Source organism: Panthera onca, chromosome C1, assembly GCF_046562875.1.
Source record: "Panthera onca isolate mPanOnc1 chromosome C1, mPanOnc1 haplotype 2, whole genome shotgun sequence".
Lineage (NCBI taxonomy): Eukaryota > Metazoa > Chordata > Mammalia > Carnivora > Felidae > Panthera > Panthera onca.
The window spans coordinates 38354769-38378641 of NC_138346.1; the positions used below are offsets into that span (position 1 = coordinate 38354769).

At 42.4% G+C, this 23873-nt stretch overlaps 1 protein-coding gene across 8 annotated transcripts in view; it reads left to right on the forward strand.

Annotated features, from left to right (window-relative positions):
* Positions 1-3181: 3181 nt before the first annotated feature.
* ANKRD44 (ankyrin repeat domain 44) overlaps positions 3182-23873 on the forward strand; it is a 341765-nt gene continuing 321073 nt past the window's right edge. For all 8 annotated transcript variants that reach the window (XM_078451045.2, XM_078451043.2, XM_078451046.2 and 5 more), the window contains exon 1: positions 3182-3509. In XM_078451045.2, coding sequence (XP_078307171.2) covers positions 3483-3509 — 27 coding nt within the window. In that variant the 5' untranslated portion in view covers positions 3182-3482. The remainder of the gene's footprint in view (positions 3510-23873) is intronic.

Genomic DNA, 23873 nt, shown 5'->3' on the forward strand with positions numbered 1-23873 from the left:
CAATTAAATCATTAGAGTCACTTTCAGTGTATGAACTAACACATCAAATCCAGGCTTTATGGTAAATGCACCCATATCAATAAATTTAGCCCAACGCTTTTCTCTTTATTTTGTTTGGAACTGGACCAAAAACTGTTCAGCCTTTCACAAAATCATGTCACTTCTGATAACATCAATTTTAATATTTGAGTTGTTACTACAACACATTCATATTGGTCTGCACTTACAGTTTTCTCATTCACAATGGTTATACATACAAGTATAAGCATCTTACTATTTTTTGTCTTCTAATACAAAATTAATTATAAATTATTTTCCTTTTATTTTTCCTCTACTATATAATTAGAGCATTATATTGACTTCTTGGGAAATGTGCACAGGCAGTGAATAGTGTCTATGAATTTCACTTCAGGATAGTAAAGGGAGTACTAAAAATAATAGTTGCAAAAGGAGGTGATGGGTCTGATAGGGTTGAGAAGAGCTCCCTTCTCCTTTCAAATGGGGCCCAAAGAAATTATGTATAGGCATGGCCATGATGAACCAAAGTGGATATTGCGTGTATTTGCTAAATAAAATCATTTGTTATCCCTTTTCTGAAAGATGGCTATGTTTTTAAAAAAAAATTTTTTTTTAATTTAGTTTTGAGAGAGACAGAGACAGTATAAGCAGGGTGAGGGGAGGAGAGAGAGGGAGAGAGAATCCCAAGCACTCTCCATGCAAGGCTCAAACTCATGAAACCGGGAGATCATGACCTGAGCTGAAACCAAGAGTTGGACGCTTAACCAACTGAGCCACCCAGGCACCCTGTGTTTTTAAATAGAGAATTCTGTGTCCTAATCAGTTTACTTACAAAGCCATGCAGGATGATATTAGGAAATACAAATACCAACAACAGTGGTGAAGAACTGCCCACAGATATAACAAATGCAATTTATTTTGTGTTTGAAGGAGGACTTGAGAAAAGCATTCTGTCTCTGAGCATTCCTGAAGATGGAGGAGTGGGAGCCAGGGGCGTGTTTTCTTAGTTCCTTAGCCTGTATGATCTGAGTCACAACTTCATGGTTAGATGAGGATGCTAAGCAAATGCTACCCCTCCCTTCTCTCCTCTCCCACATGGAATCTTTGGAGAGGCTCTAAAAGTAGGAGGAAGAATCCGTATTTGCTTTATGAATGAATGAAGGGTGGTTATTTGGTCTTAACCCAGAACTCTAGCACTGGTTTGCTGTTCAATGCAGGTTTGCTCTATGGTATGCCAGGGGCACATAGGGCCACCTGGGAGCAGTACCCCACCCACTTGCCTACTTACCTCCCTCCTTCAGAATCTCAACTCTTGTCACTTTCTCAGGGAAGCTTGCCCTCACCCACCAGTCTGGTCTGATTCCTTTGTCCTGGATTCCTTTAGAAGCATTGCCCCCCCGCCCCCCCCCCCCCCCCCCCCCCCCCCCGTGATCCCTTATCAGTATATGATTAGACTCCTTAGCTGTGACTATGTGGTTTATGTAGGACACCTACTAAGACTAAGTATCTTCCCTGTTTATGCTCCCTGCCTTTCATATTGTGCCTAGCTGGTATGTGGTACAAAGTAGACAGTACATAGTTGTTGAATGAAAAAATATTTGCTACAAATTCCAGAAGTATCAACACTTACCATGATTTATGTATATTACCATTGTATTTGTATCCCATGCTTTTGACAGCCGAATCTTTTTTTTTTTTTTTTTATTTTATTTTATTATTTTTTTTTAATATATGAAATTTACTGTCAAATTGGTTTCCATACAACACCCAGTGCTCATCCCAAAAGGTGCCCTCCTCAATACCCATCACCCACCCTGCCCTCCCTCCCACCCCCCATCAACCCTCAGTTTGTTCTCAGTTTTTAACAGTCTCTTATGCTTTGGCTCTCTCCCACTCTAACCTCTTTTTTTTTTTTTTTTTTTTTTCCTTCCCCTCCCCCATGGGTTTCTGTTATGTTTCTCAGGATCCACATAAGAGTGAAACCATGTGGTATCTGTCTTTCTCTGTATGGCTTATTTCACTTAGCATCACACTCTCCAGTTCCATCCATGTTGCTACAAAAGGCCATATTTCATTTTTTCTCATTGCCACGTAGTATTCCATTGTGTATATAAACCACAATTTCTTTATCCATTCATCAGTTGATGGACATTTAGGCTCTTTCCATAATTTGGCTATTGTTGAGAGTGCCGCTATAAACATTGGGGTACAGGTGCCCCTATGCATCAGTACTCCTGTATCCCTTGGATAAATTCCTAGCAGTGCTATTGCTGGGTCATAGGGTAGGTCTATTTTTAATTTTCTGAGGAACCTCCACACTGCTTTCCAGAGTGGCTGCACCAATTTGCATTCCCACCAACAGTGCAAGAGGGTTCCTGTTTCTCCACATCCTCTCCAGCATCTATAGTCTCCTGATTTCTTCATTTTACAGCCGAATCTTCTATTTGTGGAAGAGCATGGTAACTGGATTTTGTAGAAATGAATGAGTCAGGACTGGTGAAAACACTCAAAAGCTCCATTAATTTTCTTTTCTTTTCCAGTAACTCTGCTCTACCCTCCATCTCCCCAAGTCAAAACCCAGTGTTTGAACTTAACCGTGGGGGTTTTGTGTGTGTCCAGCTGGAAGGTAACTGGAGAACAAGGTGGAAGGGCTAGAGACCCTGTCCCCCACCTCCTAAGTGACGAACACTCGCTAAGGAATGACAATGTGACCAAGGCCTCCCCCCATTAAACAAAGAAAGCCCCAGAACCACAACCCCGGACAGAGGTGGGATAATTTGGAGTGTTGGGTATTCTGGTTCCGAATTAGAGGGAGAGGTTTAGGAGAAGTGAGACTGCCCCAGTCTCTCAAGTTAAAGTTGGTGGCCTGTGAGTAGCAGCCTTTCTTGCGCCTCCGGGTGTGTCCACCGGGCTCGCTCATCAGGTTGTGTCCGTGAATGTACTTGGGTATGAGATGCGGCTAGGCAGGGCCACGCTCAGCCCCAGGGCGGGAGGGGGGGCTTCTGTAACCGCGCACGCCCTTGGCGCCGCAGGGCAGTGGGGCCGGCACGCCGGGGCGCAGTGTGCAGGCGCGGAAAGCAGGCGGCAGTCTGGCCCCACGGCGCGCCGGGCGCTGGCGCAGGCGAGCTCTGGGGGCCGCGGGCTGCGAGGCCCGGCTGCGGGCGGCAGGAGGCAGCGTCGGCCCAGGCGGCGAGGTAGCGCGCGGTGATGTCAGTGGCGGCCCGGCTGGCAGCAGCCGGTACTTCCTGTATAAAGGCGGGCGGGCTCGGCTGCAAACCCCACTAGCCAGTGTCAGCCTCTCGGCGGGAGGAGGAGGCGGCGGAGGAGGAGCAGGGGGAGGGCTGTCAAATTCGGGAGCCAGATTTTTTTCCCTTCCCCTGGCAATCCCTTCCGCTTCCCCGGCTCCTGGCGTGACATCTGCGGACCCGGGACCTGTATGTGTGTGCGCGCGAAGGAGCGGAAGAATGGCAGTGCTCAAACTCACCGACCAGGTAGGGGGCGGCGGCGCGGGCGGGCGGGACGCGCGGGCGCGGGGCGGCGCGGAGCCCCGGCGGGGGGATGGGGGCGCGGCGCGGAGCGCGCCCGCGAGCTGTTTACTCGCGGCGAAGGGGAGGAGTGTGTGCGGCCGCCGGCTGCTCCGAAAGCCGGCGGCTGCGGCTCTCCTGCCCTGCGCCGTCCCCGCCCTGGGCCGTCGGAACTGCGCGCCCCGCTCGGTGCCCGCGGCGCGCCGGGGGGCTGGGGAAGGGGCCGGCGGGCGCCAGGCGCAGCCGGGGTGCTGCTCCGCGGGTGTGCACTGGTGTGCGTAGATGAGCGCGGGTGTGCGCTGTCCGCGGGCCCGGGCTGGGCAGGGGGAGGGGAGGCTCGAGGTGCTCCTCCGGCTCCTACCGTGCTGCGCAGCGTGGGCTCCGGCAGCCGGTGCCGGGGGCCGGGAGGCTCGTCCGCGCCGCGGGAAGGAGGGAGGTGTATGGAGAGGGAGAAAGGATCGCAGCCTGGGACCCTCGCCGAGCCAAGCCAGAGACCGGCCCAGACCGCGGCTCTTGTGTGGTCGAGCTGTCTTTATCCGTTTGACATGACAGCCTGACTTCCTCTTTTGTAGACCAGAGGTTGTGTGTGCGTGGTGCGCGATGGGGTCCCTTGGAGACGGCGCTTTTGGTTCTGGCTGGTCTGTCCCAGGAGGAGAAGTCCCGGGGCTCCACTCACAGCGGTGAACCACCCTCTCTGTGCCTGTGTGTGTCAGTTTTGTTGCTTTCCTGGCTCAGACACCGCACAGGGCAGCTCTGGAGTGCTGGTTTGCAGAAGTGAGGTTATTTGCTGACTCGGTTGACAGTCCTTGCTGCAGGTCTGGGGGATGGAAACACCCTACCTTTGCAGACTTTGCTGCTCTTAGGATATTGACACTCATAGGCGCACAGCCAAGTTGCATGATAGAACTCTGCAGCTCCTTTCACGAAAAAAGGAGACAGCTTGTTTTTTTTTCCTTCTGCCATTTATTTATGGATAGTGAAATGAACACTGCTTGGGGTCCTGGTTGGCAGAGTCAATCTTGACTTTGACACCCTATCAAACATGCCATTTCTTGATATTTAACATCTCATACATCTTGAAGGGGTTGCATTTGTTGCTTTGCTGTCCCCAGTTAGAATCCAGCCAGGACATTTAGATGCAATCAATCACCAGAATGATTTGCTTTCATATCTTTGAGAGTCACATTTCTGGTTTGTTTTCCTTAAGTATTTACAGGCATTTTTTTTTTTTTTTCTTTCTGTGGAGGAGAGATCACTGAGTTAAAACTCATGTTAGCCTTAAATTTAGCAGGAAGAACAGCTGGCAATTGTGATGAATCTACTTGTTCCCTTTGGTTCCAGAGCATTTAAAAGTGTAAGTTGATATTAGGATTCTCTCCACCTTTTAGTCACATACTTTGACAACTGTTAGACATTTGTTTTTTTTCAATCTTCCAGTTTTAGTCTGTTTTGGTCGTGTCATCTTTGCTGGTCCAAGTTACTATACTTGTCTCTTAATTCCTAAGTCTTCAAGTACAAAAAATGAATCTAATGGACATTATTATTATCACATACGCAACAGAATTTCACAGAGAACTTTAGAGTTGGAAGAGATGCTAAAGACAGTCCTTCATTTTTTTAAATGAAGAAACTGAGATCTGAAGAAGTGAAGCGTGGGATCTTGAAGGACCACAGCTGTTGGCCTGTATTGCTGAAACTAACTCCTGTCTCCTGTCTCCTGCCTTCCAGGCTTCTGTGCTTTTTGCTAGTGGTTGTAAGACACCTCCGTCTTTTCATTGGGTGTGTTAAAAGGGTTACAAGAAGTTATCCGCTCCTAAATCAAGATCGACAGTAGGGGAAAGTGTATTTCTTGGTCTTAGAAAGGAAGTTATTCTTCAGGACTTATCAGAGTAGGACTTTCAAAGATGTTTGTCTTTTAAAATGTTTTGGAATACATCTCCTCCCTTCCCCAAAGAAACTAGTATCGTTATGGAGAAAAAAAGTCATGTAACCTGCATTTGATTCCATCTCCAAATGCATCAAAGGGGTCTAGGGAGTTTTAAGATTCAGGAGCATCTAAGAATTGCCAGCCCATTTTGGGACAAGGCCAAAAGAAGGCCGGGTGAGGAGGTGGTCTGGGCTGGGTGGAGTCGTGAGCAATAAAGGTTTCTGCATGGCTTCAAGTCCAGGAAGTGTGTGATCTTTCTTGCCTTATATAGTCTTACCTTTCAGTTTGAAACTAAATTCTTAGACGCTGGTTCCTAACCTCATCAAGGCTTAAAAACCCTTTGCTTAAATCCGTACTTAGCAAGAGTTTTGCTCCATCGTTTGGGTAGGGGGCTGCCTGCTCTGAGTCTCTGCCTTAGAGTTTGTAGAAGAGCACCTAACTCTCCATTTTGCTGCTGGTAAAACAATCACTTCTCAATTCCTCCCTCACCTTTTTTTTTTTTTTTTTTTTTTTTAATGTTTATTTATTTTTGAGACAGGGAGAGACAGCATGAACGGGGACAGGTCAGAGAGAGAGGGAGACACAGAATCTGAAACAGGCTCCAGGCTCTGAGCTGTCAGCACAGAGCCTGACACGGGGCTTGAACTCACGGACCGCAAGATCATGACCTGAGCCGAAGTTGGATGCTTAACCGACTGAGCCACCTAGGTGCCCCCCTCCCTCACCTTTTAATGCCCTATTTGTGAGGTGATTCTTGATTTTTGCCATGGCTTTTGGATTTTTAGCTTGATATCCTGATTTCCCTGACACAGTCTTGTTGTTGATAACCTGAATCACAAGCTGTCTTGGTTTGTTTTCAAATGTGCCTAAAAGAAAGAATGTAAGATGACATTTCCTGTCCTGCTGGAGTGGGGTGGAGGAGCTTATTGGGTTGATGGGAGTCCCCACCTCTACAGTCAGCCCACACTGGCACCTCAGTCATGCACCAGGAGGAGACATCTTTTCTGAACTCTGTTTTGGGAGAGTTTTAAAAGGGGACAGGCAAGTGTGATTTTTAGTTTTGTTTTTGTTTTTTTAATTTAAATTACTTTTTTGTCTTTCTTTCTTTTTTTTTTTTTTTTTACTATGAGAAGGAACTGAGAGCTGTTGCTACAAACAAACTTAACATTTAGCACTTCTGCATTTGTAACCGTGTCTCTTCTGTTTTCCTCTTCACACAACACATACCATTTTTCTTGCAGTGTTCGGGGGACCAAGGATCCTGGTTTGCCAATGGAGGGGTTTCCCAGGATGTGGGACTTTCAGTACTAACACTGGGAAAATTCTAGGCAAACCAGGATCAGCAGCATAGAACACACTCACCTATGTAATTAATATACTAATGTAATTGTTTCCTCCTAGAAGGACATTAGAAGGTTTCTTTATATCTTTGATAAAGCGAGGTAATTTTAAGTTTGGGAAAGAAAGTTCTATTTCATACAAATGTAGTGCCTTTTAGCTCAAGAGAGCCATGAAACTCCTTGAAATTTTATTTGCTATTGAGCTTTTGGGGGCTGCTCTTTATGTCTAGTTAAGGTACTCTCGTGATTTTAAGTGTCTGGTCATATCTTCAGCCTGCCTCCGATTCCCTCCTCACCACCCCGCCCCCCCCCCCCCCCAAAAAAAAAACCCAACGTTTTTCAAAGTTATGAAGCCAGAATGGTAAGTTGTTTTGGACCTTTGAAATGTTCACTATTCTTACCTGAATTTGCTAGTGACAGCAGAATGTCACCTCCATCTCGAGGGCTGCCTGTAGACAAACTGTTTCAGCAGGTGGCCCTTTATGGAGCTTCCTGCCTGGAGGCCTTCTGGCTAGGTGTCCCCTTGCCAAGTCCTAGCTCACACTTGAGTCACCCATGTCCTTGCCAAAGGCAGTGGCTGGCAGCCGTGGCAGTGGCAAGAAACTAGAAATCCTGTAACTTTGATTTCTAGCTCGTAGTGTGGGGCCTTGGGACACGTGTATTTTATAGGCTGCTCCCATCCTTCCGTCGCTCCCTAGGGCACTGGGTCTATAGCAGGCACTATGCTGCAGCCCTGCCCTCAGCAAAGATGAAAGGAAAAGAAAGGCTTTATTCTTTGGACCCTTCTTTAGTTGTTTTGGGATCCAGTCACATGATTTGGGGAGTGCACTTGAGGACTGGTGTTTCCTGGCAGAGACCTAATAATGGCTTACATTTATTGTGATCTTCTTGTATGCTGAGCCCTGCCATGAATCATGCCTCTTAATCCTCATGCCATGCTAGGAGGTAGGTGGCAGTGTGATTCCTATTTTATAGATGAGAAAACAGAAATAGGCTAATTGACTTGTTCAAGGTCATACACCCACTAAGTGATTGAGCGCTGTGTCCTACCCTGGCACACTGATTGCACAGGTGGGGCTTTAACCGCAAGGCTATACTTTTAATAGTCAGAAGGTCTATGCGGTAGTAGGACTTCTGGATGCCTGCTCTTATTTAGCAGGAAGCCACTGGGCTAGCCCTACTCCCTGCACTCCACCTAGCTCTTGGGGCCAGACCTAGTTCTGTCAGAGTTAGGAGCTCCTCTGAGGCCTCTCCTCCCAGCAGCCTTGGACCTGGCTTACCCTGTTAGCTTCTCCACCTCTCCACCCTGGTGAATGACCTGTTGATTGGTAGCTTGGGGAATTTTTTCTTGGTCATTAATAAATAAACTGTGATCATTGTAGGAAAATCAGAAAGCTAGATTAGCAAAAAGAAACAGTTAAAACCAGCTGCATTCTCTGTACTCAGAAGTCCTCCTGACATCTTGATATAGAAGGAAACTTCTAGTCTTCTAAGTAGCCAGATAAAAATTTTAACTTTCTGCATGATAATATCAGTATCTTTCTCTTGAGCACCAAGCTAACAATTCTGCTCTCTAGACCAGTGACTTTTCCAAATAAACTGAATTTATGCTTCTCTTAAATAAATGACTGGCTGCTCTAGTGTAAACCCAGCAGCACGTACTTTTTTTTTTTTTTAAAGATTTCAGCTTTTACTTCCTCTTTTTCTCTAAACAGAGAGTAAATATAAACTCCAAAAAGCACAATTGTTTGTGCCAGAAACAGGACTGAGCTATTCTTTAAAAAGACTTCTATTTCAACAATATAATATGATTTTTTTTTTTTTATAGGCTGAAGTACAACATGAAATAATTTTTAAAAAATAGGGAGGAGCTAGAGGGATCTGATAGTCCTGTGGTTTTAAAACTTTGTAAAGCTATGGCTCTCCTTTTTTTTTTTTTAAGTAAGCTCTTTCAGGGTGCCTGGGTGTCTCGGTTGGTTAAGCATCGACTTCAGCTCAGGTCATGATCTCACAGTTTGTGAGTCTGAGCCCTCAATCAGACTCTGTGCTGAAAGCTCACAGCCTGGAGCCTGCTTAGGATTCGGTCTCCCTCTCTCTCAGCCCCTCCCCCGCCTGCACTCTGTTTCTCTCTTTCTGTCTCAAAAATAAATAAACATTAAAAAAAAAATTAAAAAGGGGTGCCTCGGTGGCTCAGTCGGTTGAGCATCCGACTTCGGCTCAGGTCATGATCTCACGATTCGTGGGTTCGAGCCACACATTGGACTGTGTGCTGACAGCTCAGAACCTGGAGCCTGCTTCGGATTCTGTGTCTCCCTCTCTCTCTGCCCCTCCCCTGCTCACACTCTGTCTCTCTCTCAAAAATGAATAAAGATTAAAAAAAAATTTTTTTTTTTAATTAAAAATACTAAAGTAGACTCTTTGAACTCCCTACCCTGAGATCAAGAGTCACATGCTCTACCGACTGAGCCAGCCAGGCGCTCCCTCTGGCTCTCCTTTTTGTTTTCCTCAAAGAAGATTCCATACTGAAACTTAATATATAAGAGATTGGTGGCAGTAGTGATCCCTAAAGCCCTTTCAAAGATTATTTGCATTTAATATTATTTGAAAGCCCTTTTGTATGAGAAACCTATTGGTAACTGATTCAGTGTTCTTTTCCTGACATCATGTTCTCAGAAAACAAATGTTTATAATTATTGTAGATGATTAAGTGTTACGTAGAATTTGGATGATCATGTCATTTTTATTCATTCTGAGGCAGCTTTGAGAATGATGGGTGTATTATTAAATATTAAGCTGGGAAAATAGGTGTGAACCAGGACTGTCCCAAGTAAATCTGGACACATGGTCACACTACATAGACTGTGTTTGTTCACCTCAGGCTTGACAGTAGGTGAATTAGTGACTAGTAGACCAGTTGCTCTCTTTCGAGTCGCATTTACACTGGAGCAGGTATTACAAACATTGTTTTTTAACCTTATGCAAGTCCAGAATTGGAAAATGGCTTCCATTTCATACATCAGTTCTGACCAGTTGGTTGAGGGGTTGCAGAAGCGCTCTGGCTCTTGCAGCAAGGGATGGGGGGAAATGTAACAACTGACTGTCAGTGTTTGCTATGAGTATAAGATAAGGGAGAGGTGGCCTATGTTGTTAGCCAAACCATGGCAGGTCAGATTAACCTCTGTGGGCCTCCAGTTCTTATTTGTAAAATGAAGAGGTTGGACTGGATGTCTTTCAGGTGTCTTGGCTCCTCCCTCTCTCTCTGTGACTCAGTCCCTTTGTTGCACACAGTTTGTGCTGTAGTCTTCTTCACAGATGTGGCCATGGAGGGTGTATTCGCAGATGAGCTCCAATTTAGCTTTCTAGGCAATAAAGTCAGAAAGTTAAGTTAGATTCCAAAAGAAGGTTGTAACCGATGTCAGTGGTTTAGGAACTGATTCCTGCCCTGTGGCCACCTTCCACCTTCCCCCTTCCCCCTATTTGATAGATAATCCAAGATTGTTTATTTTAAATTTTTTTTTTTTTTTAACGTTTATTTATTTTTGAGACAGAGAGAGACAGAGCATGAACGGGGGAGGGGCAGAGAGAGAGGGAGACACAGAATTGGAAGCAGGCTCCAGGCTCTGAGCCATCAGCCCAGAGCCTGACGCGGGGCTCGAACTCACAGACCGTGAGATCATGACCTGAGTTGAAGTCAGACGTTTAACCGACTGAGCCACCCAGGCGCCCCGATTGTTTATTTTATAGAGCATCACTTTTATTGATTACTCCATTAGCACCCTCTTACCAACATATTTACCTTCTACTTGATTTCAGAGGTATTTTCTCTCATCAGTGTTCAAGTCTGTAAAAGAGTTGGTAGCCCAAGAGGTTGAAATTAATGATCATGACTCTAGTCTTTTATTATGATATTCATAATTTTTAAGAATCTTTTTATTGTCTCCCCCTTTGAAACTGAAAATTTATCTAGCACCCTGTTAATTGGACCAAGTAAGTAAGAAGTATATAGTCCACTTTTGGGTTATTTCAGGCTTTGCTAAGTCAATGCTTGCTTGTATTTCTTGGTCTTCATGTATCTGTAATTCCCCCACTCTCACCCTTGTGAGTCATAAGCACCCCAGTGGAACTTTCTAAGAGATCTTTAATACCAGGAGACCATTTTGCCCCAGGGGAGCCTCCAGAGCTCTTGGTAAAACTAAAGAGATTTGTAGGAACATCTGAGGCCTAGATATACAAAATTTCCTAACAGTTTCAATCTGTCTCAAAGATTTCAATGTTAAAAAAGAAACAAGCATTTTGTATTAAATTGCTTTTGTTTATTTAATACTAGATTGGGAATCAGAAGACCTGGATTTTCCTCATGGTTCTTTTCTTTTTTTTTTTTTTTTTATGTTTATTTATTTTTGAGAAAGAGAGAGACAGCGTGAGCAGAGGAGGGGCAGAGAGAGAGAGGGAGGCACAGAATCTGAAGCAGGCTCCAGGCTCTGAGCTGTCAGCACAGAGCCTGACATGGGGCTCGATCTCACCAACCGTGAGATCATGACCTGAGCTGAAGTCTGACGCTTAACTGACTGAGCCACCCTGGCACCTCCTCATGGTTCTTTTTCTAATACTAATATGGCTTTGGGAAAATCTTGGCCTTAGTTTCTTTGTAAAATGGGATTTCATGGGTGAAGAATCCTCTGCATTCTTTCAAGCTCTAACATTCTAAGAGAATGCCCCAGATACCTCTTCTCAACTTTGGGAATCTGGTTTGAAAAGTATATGCCTTCCATGAACTTCTGTTCTCTCCCCTACCTTTCCCCTTACCCTCCCAGGGTGGTGGTGGCCAGTAGAGTTGACCAGGTCTGAGAAATATACCCCATGTTCTGCCTACAGGTCAGGGGTCCTTTCCCCAAGAATGGCATCTTCTAGCATACTTCTAGAAGTAGTATAAGGTTTCAGGGAGGGGCGCACAACCCCGTGTTTGTCTATTGTGAGCTGTGCTGAGCTCATGCCTACTTTAGCCTTTCTCATTTGCTTTAGCAGATGGCCTGGGTTCTCCCGTAATCCTGTTTTATTGAACTCCATAATAACATTTGGGTCTAACAAGTCCATTTCCCAACTGTTGGACCCAGATAATGGATTCGGTTGACACAGTGACCACAGAATTTCTCAGGGAGGGAATTCCTACGTGCAGTCAACAACTCTGTATGTGTAGATGAACCCAGTCGATGGAGGAAGCTTGTTTTACGATGTAGGCCTGGCAAGATGAAGAGAAAGATAGGAAGTGAGCACAGGAGAAGTGTCATAACAGAAAGCCAGGTAGAGATTCAGGTAAACTGGGACCTGTCAACTAACCCGTTATTGTTAAACAGTAGCCTCCCAAAGCCAGGCGTGCTTTTGCCCCAGGGCTGAGCAAGATGGCTTATTGAGTTTGGGAAAGAAAATGTCAGAATTCGTATTTCTTTTAAAACCCTTTAAAATTTTTATTTTTGTGTTTTTAAAATCTATATTCTACTCCAGTACAATAAAAATCCTCTTAGCTCTGTATCCTACTTTTTACCACCTGGCCAAACCACCACGGAGACTATTCCAGCAGCCTTCTGACTGGACGCACTCATCCAGCCTTGACACCTGACTCTCAACATAGCCATCAGAGTGAGGGAATTCTGATGCTCAGATCGTGTCATTTCTCTCCTCAAATCCTCCCACGTCACACCGAGGAAAAGCTGAAGTCACAGAGTGGCATCCTCCAGGTCTCCTCCACTCACCTATCCGGCCATGTCTCCTCCTGTCCTCCCTTGACGTTCCTGCTGCCTGTGAGCATCTGCCCTAGAGATCCACATGCCCACCCCTTTCAGATCTTTACTCAAATGTTACCTTTTCAGTGAGTCCTTTCCTGACCATGCTGTATAAACTGCCTATGCCATATTTCTGGTCTCCTTTCTTTATTTCCTCTCCATGGTACATATCCCTTATACCATATATTTTATCTTTTTATAAAAATAAAAACTTGGGGCGCTTGGGTGGCTCAGTCGGTTAAGCGTCCGACTTCGGCTCAGGTCATGATCTCGCGGTCCGTGAGTTCGAGCCCTGCGTTGGGCTCTGTGCTGACAGCTCAGAGCCTGGAGCCTGTTTCAGATTCTGTGTCTTCCTCTCTCTGACCCTCCCCCGTTCATGCTCTGTCTCTCTCTGTCTCAAAAATAAATAAACGTTAAAAAAAATAAATAAAAAAATAAAAACTTATGTGTAGAGGAGATAAAAATAACAGGGCAAAGCTTTTTGTTGTTTTGTTAGCTTGGTTCATTCACTAGTGTAACTTTGGCACTTCTATAGAAACAGTATAAGGCACATAAGTAAATGTTCAATGAATATTTGTTAAATGGCTGATATAAATATATATGTGTGTCTGTGTGTATATCTACATGTTCAAATGTTTTTACTCATAAGGTGCTCAAATAAACAAACAAAAATACTATTGTAAACAGAGCTCCCATCTGTACACTGGGGTATTGGATTTCCATTCAGACAGCATTCAGAGAAATTTTTCTTCCCCATCCAAAGATAAAAGATCACATATTGTCTTCTTTTCTGGTTATATGTCTCCTCTTTCTAAATTGAACTTTCAGTGGTGGGGATGGGTTAGCACTGTACTTGGTTCTCAGGGGTTCCGTTTCTTTATAGGGAAGGTACAGAGTGACACTAGGGAAAGGGAAATGTGGACCCTAAATATCATGGGAAAGGATGCTCAGACCCATTGCTAAGTGGACCTCTTTTATGTATTCCAGCAATCAAGGTCAGTTTAATGAACCCCATCTCCAAGGTAGTGACTCTGATAGAGTCCTCTGCTCCCCCTCTTTCCACAAAGGATAAGAACAGGTACAACAAAAGAGTTAGAAACCAGACAGCAAATTGGGAAGGAGCTAAGACAATAATCGTGCTTCATGTTATTTAATCCCGACAATGTCTCTACAAAAGAGTGGCTATTACCATTCCACTTTACAGATGGGGAACATGAGAACTGAGATTTGAAGTAGTCTCTTTAGGGCCTCATGACTCCGGGGTTCACATCTGGGCAAGCTTGTCTCCACAGTGCACATTCTTAGCTGTCAAGCTTCTGGCCTCTTGAGACAGGTGTAGTATCACAAGAAGCCCTTTTCTTCATGGAGCTTGTGGTGGTTACAGATGGTATTGCATGCCTTGTGCATGGAAGGCCCACATCAGATATTTACTGAATACAACGTGGCATATGAAACAGCTCTCAAAGTAGGTATAGTGCAGGTTTAGACTACATTGTGGGGGTACTTCTTAGGAACTACAGAAGTCCAGAGATGGGCATAGTTACTAAGAAAGGCATCAGGGAGCTGGAGGGAGTCCAGTGATCCTTGAGGAAGGGAACGATTTTAGACAGCTTATGAGGGTGAAAGGCATCCCAGGTGAGTGATGTGCCATGTACCTGTCAGGTAACCTGAAGACTGGCTTTACTGAAGCAGGGGGTTCATACTAGGAAAGCATAAGAGGAAAGGAAGGAAATAGTCAACATGCATCCTGGATAGAAATGGTATTTGTGTATTAACAAATCTTTCTTACTTGGCTTCTGATAGGTACTACATGTCCTCTCCTGGAGGCATAAATTGTGTCTGGGCAAAACTCATTATTTCCATGTGTCGTGTAGGCATGATATTTGAACGATGAATATGTATTGCTATCTTGTGCTAAAAAGTATTGATGCATAAGGTGAGGTGTTACCTTATGGGTCTTTCTGTCTCTACCGTACCTCCTACTTGAAGGGAATATTGTATACATTCTTGTTATGGCAACATTTTGTGGATAAACATGTATCTTGGAGTATTGAACTTCATTGAAAGAGGCTGGATGGATGGTCTTCATGGTACAAGACACTGACAGATTAATGTAGTAGGTCTGGAGAAGGCCTGTTTTTAACCTTTAAGTTTTTATTAAAAATTACTTTAAAAATCCAGGCTATTGGGAATCTATAGAAAAAAATGATTTCATTTCTTAAAAAAAATCAATTGTGAGAAAAAAAGAAAAAGAGGGAGGGGGTGGGGGAAATATATACATCACTGAGAATGAAGTCCCGTATAAACTAACTGCAATGAATAGATTTAGATTCTGATTCAGACAAACCTAAAAAACACATTTCTGTTAGACAATTGGGGAAATTTGAATATTGCCTGGTTATTTGAAGATTTAAAGTGCGAATACGGTATTGTGGTTATGTTTAAAAAGAAAGTCTTTATCTTACAAAACAAGAAAACAAAACCACAAAACCTTAGCATTTGTCCAGGGCACCTAAATATTTTAGTGACTCACTCTTTTGGGAAGCTTTTTTTTTTTCTTTCAGTTTACTTCTTCCTGTTCTCTTTGTGCCCCTTCTAAGCTTTCCCCTCTCACCTCAGAGAATGTCTTCAGTAGAGTTGTTAGAATCCTTGATTGTTAGAAAGCACACAGTTCTGCCAGTTTTGTTGCCTAAATAGGCAACTAACTCTGAATTAGTTGTGAAACTTACCCATCTATTGACTTAGTTTAAGTGGCCTTCATAACTCATGTTAGATATTTGAGTATCTGCCTTAAAATCACATCTCTGGTGCCTTTTTGAAGATCTAGATTTGGCTATCCTTGTACAGTTATGTCAGTGTGAGGTATGTCCAGGGGAATTTAGTTATTAGAGTTGTCCCAAATCACTTTGTTATATTACTTTTTCCTTTTTAAATTCCAGTTAACATACAGTAATATATTAGTTGCAGGTATACAATATAGTGATTTAACATTTCTGTAGGTCACCCGGTGCTTATCACGATGTTACATTACTTTAAAACCATGTTTCCATTTAAACTGAGTAGGTTTAAAAAACAGCAAGCAGTTATAAGGTCTCAGTTTTAATGACTGAGTTGCCACGCCCCTTTTCTTACCTGAACAGGAAGTGAATGTTGGTTATGGCCCCCAAGGATTTCAGTGTTGCTTTAGGCATGCTGAGATATCTGTGTTTATTTCTACAAGTGTGAAAACCCTTCCCTAGCCTTCTTGATGGAGCGCAGATTTAAGAATAGACCGGAGGCTTGAGAAATGGCCAGTTGCAACTTGAGTAAATGATATTGTCATGTGTAATTTAGAAGCCAGATGACTTGAGTTTGGGATGCTCTGGAGCCTCAGTATAATTAAGTCTTGGGGCCCATGAGGTGAGTGTAACATTTAGTTGCTAATGCTACTTTTCTTAGCAGCCAAGAAGAAACCATTTTTTTTTTGAGGGGCTTTGCTCTTTACCAAAGAGTCTTATATCAAAGTCCCACGGCACTCTATTACTGTGTATACAATGTTTTAAAATGTTATGGCATCTCACTGAACAGTTTCCAAAAAATATTACATGGGAGTGGCACAGTTCAGAGAATAACTAAGTTGCTGTCTGCAGATCTAGGCTATAGGCACATCTCTTCTCCTGACAGTGTCTCATACACAATTGTCACAAAACTTTTCTTGAATGTAAAATGGGTATAATAATACTTACTTTACACGGAAGTTATGACAATCCAGCGGGAAAAGTCTTTGTATAGCAACTGGTCTATAGACACTCAGTACATAGTCCTTGAATTTCTGGTTGGTTCATTTGTCAAATTAAAGATTAGTTCTCTAGGGTCAATTTCAGCGCGATGGGAATCTGATTTTATTATTTTTTTTGTTTTAAATTTGTGACCATTTATCTGGTCTTTTTTTTTTTTTTTTATCAGTAACTTAAACAACATTGAAAATGTAGAAAATTTTTTGTTTGTTTTATTCTTGTGTGAAATCTCCATACTTAGGTTTGAGTTGTAGCATTTTCGTTCCTACAACTTTAGGAAGTGCATTTTTCTTTCCTTTTGGTTTTAATGAATGAACTGATTTAGTTTATTTGATAGAAGAATTTTATGTTTAAGATAGATCTAGGAGAATAAATGTGTGTTGGAAAATTCTGAGGAGTTTGCAATCATTCTTGATTTAAGTTGTCAAAAAGAACTGAAAATTACTTTTAAGAATGCCACTTCCTCTTCACAGAAGTATAAAACCATGTCTTTTTGAGGAAGTGTGTAAGAACAGAATCGTTGATAGTTGATAGAGCAGTCTTCATAAAAAATCATCATGGGAGAATTTCTGAGAAACATGTATAAAATTTCAAGTTTAGAATGAATGTACAACAGGATAGAAAGCCATACATTTCTCTGAAAAAAAGTGTGATTAAAAAAGTCAGAAAAAGGATTCCTTGTAAAAAGTCACTTTAATTTGGAGTCTTTTTTCCTTTTAAAACCGTAGAATGCTATTTGAAAAGATGGTAAGTGAAACATCATTGGATACATGTGTATGTTTTAATTCTTTTTTTTTTTTTTAAGATTCTTTTTTTTTTTTTTTAATTTTTTTTTTCAACGTTTTTTTTATTTATTTGTGCGACAGAGAGAGACAGAGCATGAACGGGGGAGGGACAGAGAGAGAGGGAGACACAGAATCGGAAACAGGCTCCAGGCTCTGAGCCATCAGCCCAGAGCCTGACGCGGGGCTCGAACTCACGGACCGTGAGATCGTGACCTGGCTGAAGTCGGACGCTTAACCGACTGCGCCACCCAGGCGCCCCAAGATTCATTTTTTTAAAGTAATCTCTATACCCAATGTGGGGCTTGAACTCACAACCCTGAGATCAAGAGTCTCATGCTTTACTAACTGAGCCAGCCACGTGCCCCATGTATTTTTTTAAAGTTTATTTATTTATTTCAAGAGAGGTGGGGGGAGAGGGAGAGCGAGCGAGCACGCAAGCAGAGGAGGGGCAGAGGGAGAGGGAGAGAGAATCCTAAGCAGGCTCCTGGGTGTCAGCACGGAGTCCAACATGGGACTGGAACCAACAAAATGTGAGATCATGACCTGAGCTGAAATCAAGAGTTGACTGCTTAACCTACTGAGCCACTCAGGTGCCCCAGAGAGAAATATATTTAAAAAAAAAGGGGAGGGGTTGCCTGGGTGGCTCAGTAGATTGAGCATCCAATTCTTGATTTCAGCTGAGGTTGTGATCTCAGGGTCATGGGATTGGCCTGAGTGGGGCTCCACACTCAGTGTGGAGCCTGCTGGAGATTCTGTCTCTTCTCCTTCTGCCCTCTCCCTTGCTTTCTCTCTCTCTTTCAAAAAAAAAAAAAAAAAAAAAAAAAAAGGGGGGGGGGGAGGAACTGAGAATGGAGGGAGGCTGACCATAGCTGACCATGTTACTTTCCAAGGTGAATGTTAGAGATGCTCTTGAGCTTTAAGCTAAAGTGGTCATCACCTGTTATACTCTGCTTCTAAACTAGTTTTTAACATTGCTCTTCAGCAACACTGACACTTATTTCTTGGAATTCTAGGATTGGAATAACCAAAGTGGAGGTTGTTATTTAAGCTACAAAAGAAATGACCAAAGCTATGTACCCAGAAGGCTGGAAAGAATCAGGCTGATGGTTATTTGACCCATTCTGCAGGTTCTTGCCGCTGATATCGAACCTTCTGAATCAGTGTAGTGACTGGCAGATAAATTATTTTACACAGTGGGAAGGCAGGTATTGGGGGCTCATGGGACTAGTAATGAGGTTCCTGTGACATCTCTGGTTTTAAGTGCCTCCTGCTTGTCTTTGTGAACGGAACTCAAGAAGGACATTTCCTTATCACTGCTTTATCATTTCAGTGAGCTTTTCCAGAGATCTAATTCTTACCTCCGATTCTGCCAGAACTGGCTGTGAGACCCTGGCAGTCATTACACTCTCTCTGGACCTCAGTTTCCTCTAAGGAATGAGGATGTTGGTTAGATGAGCTGACAGCTGTTCCAGTCTTTGATGGCTCTCACCCAGAGGCTGGCAAACTACTGCCTACACACTGAATCCAGCTCGAGGCCTGTCTTACAGCCTGTTAGCTAAGAATAGTTTTTATGTTTTTAAATGGTTGAAAAAGATCAAAAGAATAATATTTTGAGACACATGAAAATTATTTGAAATTCAAATTTCAGTGTCCATAATAAAATTGTATAAGAGCAAATCCTCCCTCATTTGTTTATGTATTGTCTGTGGTTGCTTTGGGACCCCGAGAGTGGAATTAGGTAGTTACCACAGAGTCTGCATGGCTGGCAAAACCGAAAACTTTACTGTCTGGCCCTTTACAGAAAAAATTTGCCAACCCCTGCTGTACCCCAAGCACAGATTTAGGACCACACTCTTCAGATATCAAACACTCCACTCTTGTTATCTTCGTATTTCCTATACTGTACTTTGATCTAGATTTAATTAGATTAATATGATAATTCTTGCTTTTATTATTTTATCCAGGAGAAAGTAGAGGCTTAGTTAGCTTACTTGGTATGTTTTTAATTAAAAGGAAAAATCCCCTTTAAAACAATAGTTTGTTTGTACTCAGACTTTTTTTTCTCCCTTTAGGAATCACTGTAGAGAAAGAAGTCATATGTTTGTATTTTAAATCATTTGCCTTTTAAACTGGATTTTTAAACTCCAGATGTGGATTCAGGAACAGTTAAAATGTACTTTTGATGCTCTCAAAGAGCCATGATGGGGGAGGAGAACTTTACTTCTTATATTTGAGAGTGAAACAAATCTTAATATTTTCTATTTCCCATTGTATGCTAAAAATACTATTTTTAGTTTCTTTGAGGAGACACTCTAGATCAATATGGGGATGGTAATGGCTTTAATCTCATGGAGAACCAACTATAGCAACTGAATGAATGCATTTTGAAGATACACTCAATTATTACAAATGGAAATTATAAAATTAAAAAATAAATATCAATAATATCCACTTATCTAACATTTCCCACTATTCTAGAAAGTTCTCTTTGAAGTCTAGAAGTTCTCTTCAAAGTTCTCTTTGAAGTCTGCTAATTTCTGTGTGAGTTATGGGTTTGAGTGAGTGAGTGTGTGTGTGTGTGTGTGTGTGTGTGTGTGTGTGGTGTCCAGTGTTCACATCATTATAATTTAAAAGAGAATTTGTCTCCCACTCTTATACTTCCAAAGTCATTTGAGTTATTCTAAAACTCCTTCTAGGCCTGGAGATTCTTTTGAACTTAGAAGAAGACGGGCACCTTGAACTGGTTAGTAAAGGGCAGAAGGGAGGTCAGTCAGCACATGTGATATTTCATCTAAAAGTTAGCTTCATTTTTCTCTTGATTCTCCAGAGAGAAGGAATTAATGGAGATACTTGTTGATAAAGAAGATTTGTGAAGAAATTCATGTAGTGTATAACTTCAGAAAACATTGACAGTGACTCAGTACCTAAGCCAGCTAAAGACCTCCAATGTTTTCTGAACAATATCATAAAAATCTGGAAGAGACAGGAGGTGAACAGAATGGTTAAATTCCCATTTTTCAGAGGGAAAAACAGATCAGTGGTTATTATTTGGTTTGCCCGGCTGTTAGTGGGGGTAGAGATCTTGTTTTTCTCTGCTCAGTCTGAGATGCATTTCATTTGCCTGTCCTCTTCTTAAACAGCACTTGTAAAATCACATGTCATTTCTATAGTTATATTTAGGATGTAGCCTGAAACACTGCATAAACACCCTGTGATAGAATACTGAAGTCTGCTGCCTAGGTAATTATTATGTGGGTCTAGTATCATATCATTTCCATTATCTAGATGAGAATGTATCACACACTTCAAAGTTGGTCTAGAAGAGAGAGCCCATTGTGTACAGGGCCAAAAGGGTTTTGCTTCATGGTTGCCCTCTGGGTGAAAAACTTTTTGATATGCAGAAGGCCATGGAACTTCGTTCTTGTTTGAAAACACTTGTAGCTGGTAGTTGTGTTGAAACACTAGGGTTTTCCCACACTCTCACCCCCAAAGTACCTCTACGATGTACTCTGTTTTCTTATTTAGAATTTTATGAGAAGTATGTGAAATTGCCGTCTGAAGGGAATGTTTGTCACAGAACTGCCTAATCTTTAGATGTGTCTAAATGCAGATGTATCTAAAGAGCACTTTCATTTTCCTTCTTACATGGAAGGAGGCAAGTTTCTCCGTTGAGCCTCTCACTTCTGGTTTTAATCCGTTTTTAGCTCCTTGATTAATGTGTGGCTTGGGAAGGCTGGAGCTAAGCCATTTATTTGCTGTTCACTTCTGGGGGAAAATGTTTGCACCCCTACTTTTTAGTATGCAAGGCTGTGGTTCACTCGAGTTTAGGTTAGCAAGGACTATTGAATGAATGAATGATCTAGTGCCAGTTTCTGCTGCTGTGTTTCCTTCTTCCCTGCCTTCACTCTCAGTTCCTTACTGTTTACCTTCTTTCCTCATCCTGCAAAGTTTACCACAAAGACAGGAAGGATAGAACATGATTAATTTTTTGTTATGTAAATAGCCTGAACGTAAGGATTGAAGGTAGAAAATATTGCCGAGTTTTTAGTGGATTTTTTTCTTAGTACCTTGTTAAATGTATACAATCAAGAATTATGTGGCTGAGCAGTACCTGGGTGGTTCAGTTGGTTAAGTGTCTGACTCTTGATTTCGGCTAAGGTCATGATCTCACTGTTTGTGGGTTCAAGTCCCACATCGGGCTCCACGCTGACAGCACGAAGCCTGCTTGGGATTCTCTCTCTCCCTCTCTCTCTCTGGCCCTACCACACTTGCACTTTCTTTCTCAAAATAAATAAATAAACTTAAAAAAAAAATGAAAGAATTGTATGACTAATAGTTCAGTGTGTCATGACATGAACAGACCTGAAACAGCTCCCTCCCTCTCCAGTCAAGAAAATAGAAAGAAATGTTTGCTTATTATTTTATCTTATTTTTTGTAATTGCAAGAGGTTAGACTGGCTTTAACTGGGACAGTCACTTACATAGGAAGTGACTTTTTTTTTTAAGTTTATTTATTTTGAAAGAGAGAGAGAGAGACAGGCAGAGAGAGAGGGAGAGAGAAAATCACAAGCAGGCTCTGCATTGTCAGCATGGAGCGCAATGCAGGGCTCAAACTCACAAACTGTGATATCATGAGCTTAGCTGAAATCAAGAGTCAGATGCTTAACCTACAGAGCCACCGAGGAGCTCCAGGAAGTGACTGTTAATGTGGGTTCTTCGTTTAAGTCTCTAGTTTAGTTGAGCCCAAGGGAAGCAGAATATGCTTCCCACCACTGATCCTGGGTAGACAGAAGGGAGGGCCACCCCAGGCCATCTACTGATGCTTATGAGCACCTCTGCAATGTTTTTACCCCCAACTTCCACTCCCAAAAGGTTTTTGCAAACAATGTATCCCCTTGCACATTTTTTAGGTTGACATCTGAAGTTTTCCATCATAAAGTTAGAAAGGTACAAAGGATATGTATCACTCCTGGCATAACGTAAATATTGACTTTTAAAATGAAAAGGTGATATCACTGTTTGGATTGTATTGAATGGAATTTAAACGCTGTTGTGATTTGATGTGCCCCATCATCACTTACAAAACACACGAGCAAGCTCTTCCTTAATAGTTGGAAATTTTACATTGTTCCCTTTTCTCCTTGAATTCAATACTTCCATTCCACTTCCTCACACAGAATTTTATCCAAATATAGTACATTTAAAAAGCCCCAATTATCGTCTGGTACTTTGCAATAAAAATATGATCCTAAGGTGCTAAGAGTTATATAAATTCCTGGATTGAGTTTCTCTTTGTAATAATTACTATACTACTATTCATCAAAACATAAATATATCACAAAGATTGATAAATTATTAGTAAAACATGCACAAGTTAAACATTCTTATTTGAGGTGTGTTTCTTAATTGTTTGATGAGGCTTTGTTTCCTGGTTTAAATTAGTTCATGATAGCATACCCTAACTTATTGCTGGAATGCTGTTAAAGGAAGTTAATGGAAGGAAAGGAGGTGTGAATTAAAGGAAGTTCTCCTGACTCACGTATCTTGAACGTGCCCTTTCTCTACCAGACATTTTTACACCGTAGGGACAATTCCCTTGGTCCGAATCAGAACGGGTGAGAAGTAAGTCTACTTTTTGAGGGAAGATCGTGAAGAGGAAAGTGGGAAACAACAGCAGAGTGATGCCTCAGCCACAAACACATGACTTTTAGCAATGTGGACATACGGAAGTAGAGGTCTGGAACGTGATACCCACAAAATAACCCATGCCTGCAAACCTCTCGCAAAGTCTTCATGGGCTCCAGGGGTCCAAGGCCGCCTGGGTAAAGCTCACTACTCTAGAGAGGCAACCTTGGATGGGCTGATGTCATCACAGCTGGTGGCCTGCATTCCCCTGCCCCTGTAGCCCCATCAGTTGGCCAAATATGGGTCACTGGGTCACCTCAAGTGTGAATGACAGACACACTAGTCAAGTGTCATAGGCAATACAGATTGCTTTTGAAGGCTGTGCTTGCATTTTTGAAAAACTAGACTAATATGTGTTAAAACTTTAACTTTTGAAGGTAAGGTGGAGGGATATGTAGAGGTCTTTATAAACATGTTGTAAATTAACTAGCCTTTAATTAACTAATTCATTAACATTTCTTTCATGATCTCTGTGTTTCTTTTTTTTTATGCTTATTTTTGAGAGAGAGAGAGAGACAGGGAGAGAGAGAGACAGAGCACGAGTTGGGGAGGGGCAGAGTGAGAGGGAGACACAGAATCCGAAGGAGGCTCCAGGCTCTGAGCTGTCAGCACAGAGCCTGACACGGGACTTGAACCCATGAACCACGAGATCATGACCTGAGCTGAAGTCGGATGCTTAACTGACTGAGCCACCCAGGAGCCCCATCATGATCTCTGTGTTTCTGCAGGACAATTATAGTATGTCAATACTTGATGATAAGTTGGTTTTGTGTGTTTGAATATTTGGGCAGCTTATCTCTGCAACATTTGAAGCTTTATTTGGTGTTCATGAAGACTTCCTCTTGGGCATGTTGAATCAGGTCTCTACGTGCCCTCCTTATGTTTCACTCTGTGCAACTGATTGAGTAATAGTAGGATGTCAGTAATGGTGTTCCTCGTTAGATTTTAAAATTTAATTAGAATTTGATGTATTGGAAAGCTAATTTCTTCTTTTTTAAAAAAATTTTTAATGTTTATTGTTTTTATTTTTGAGAGAGA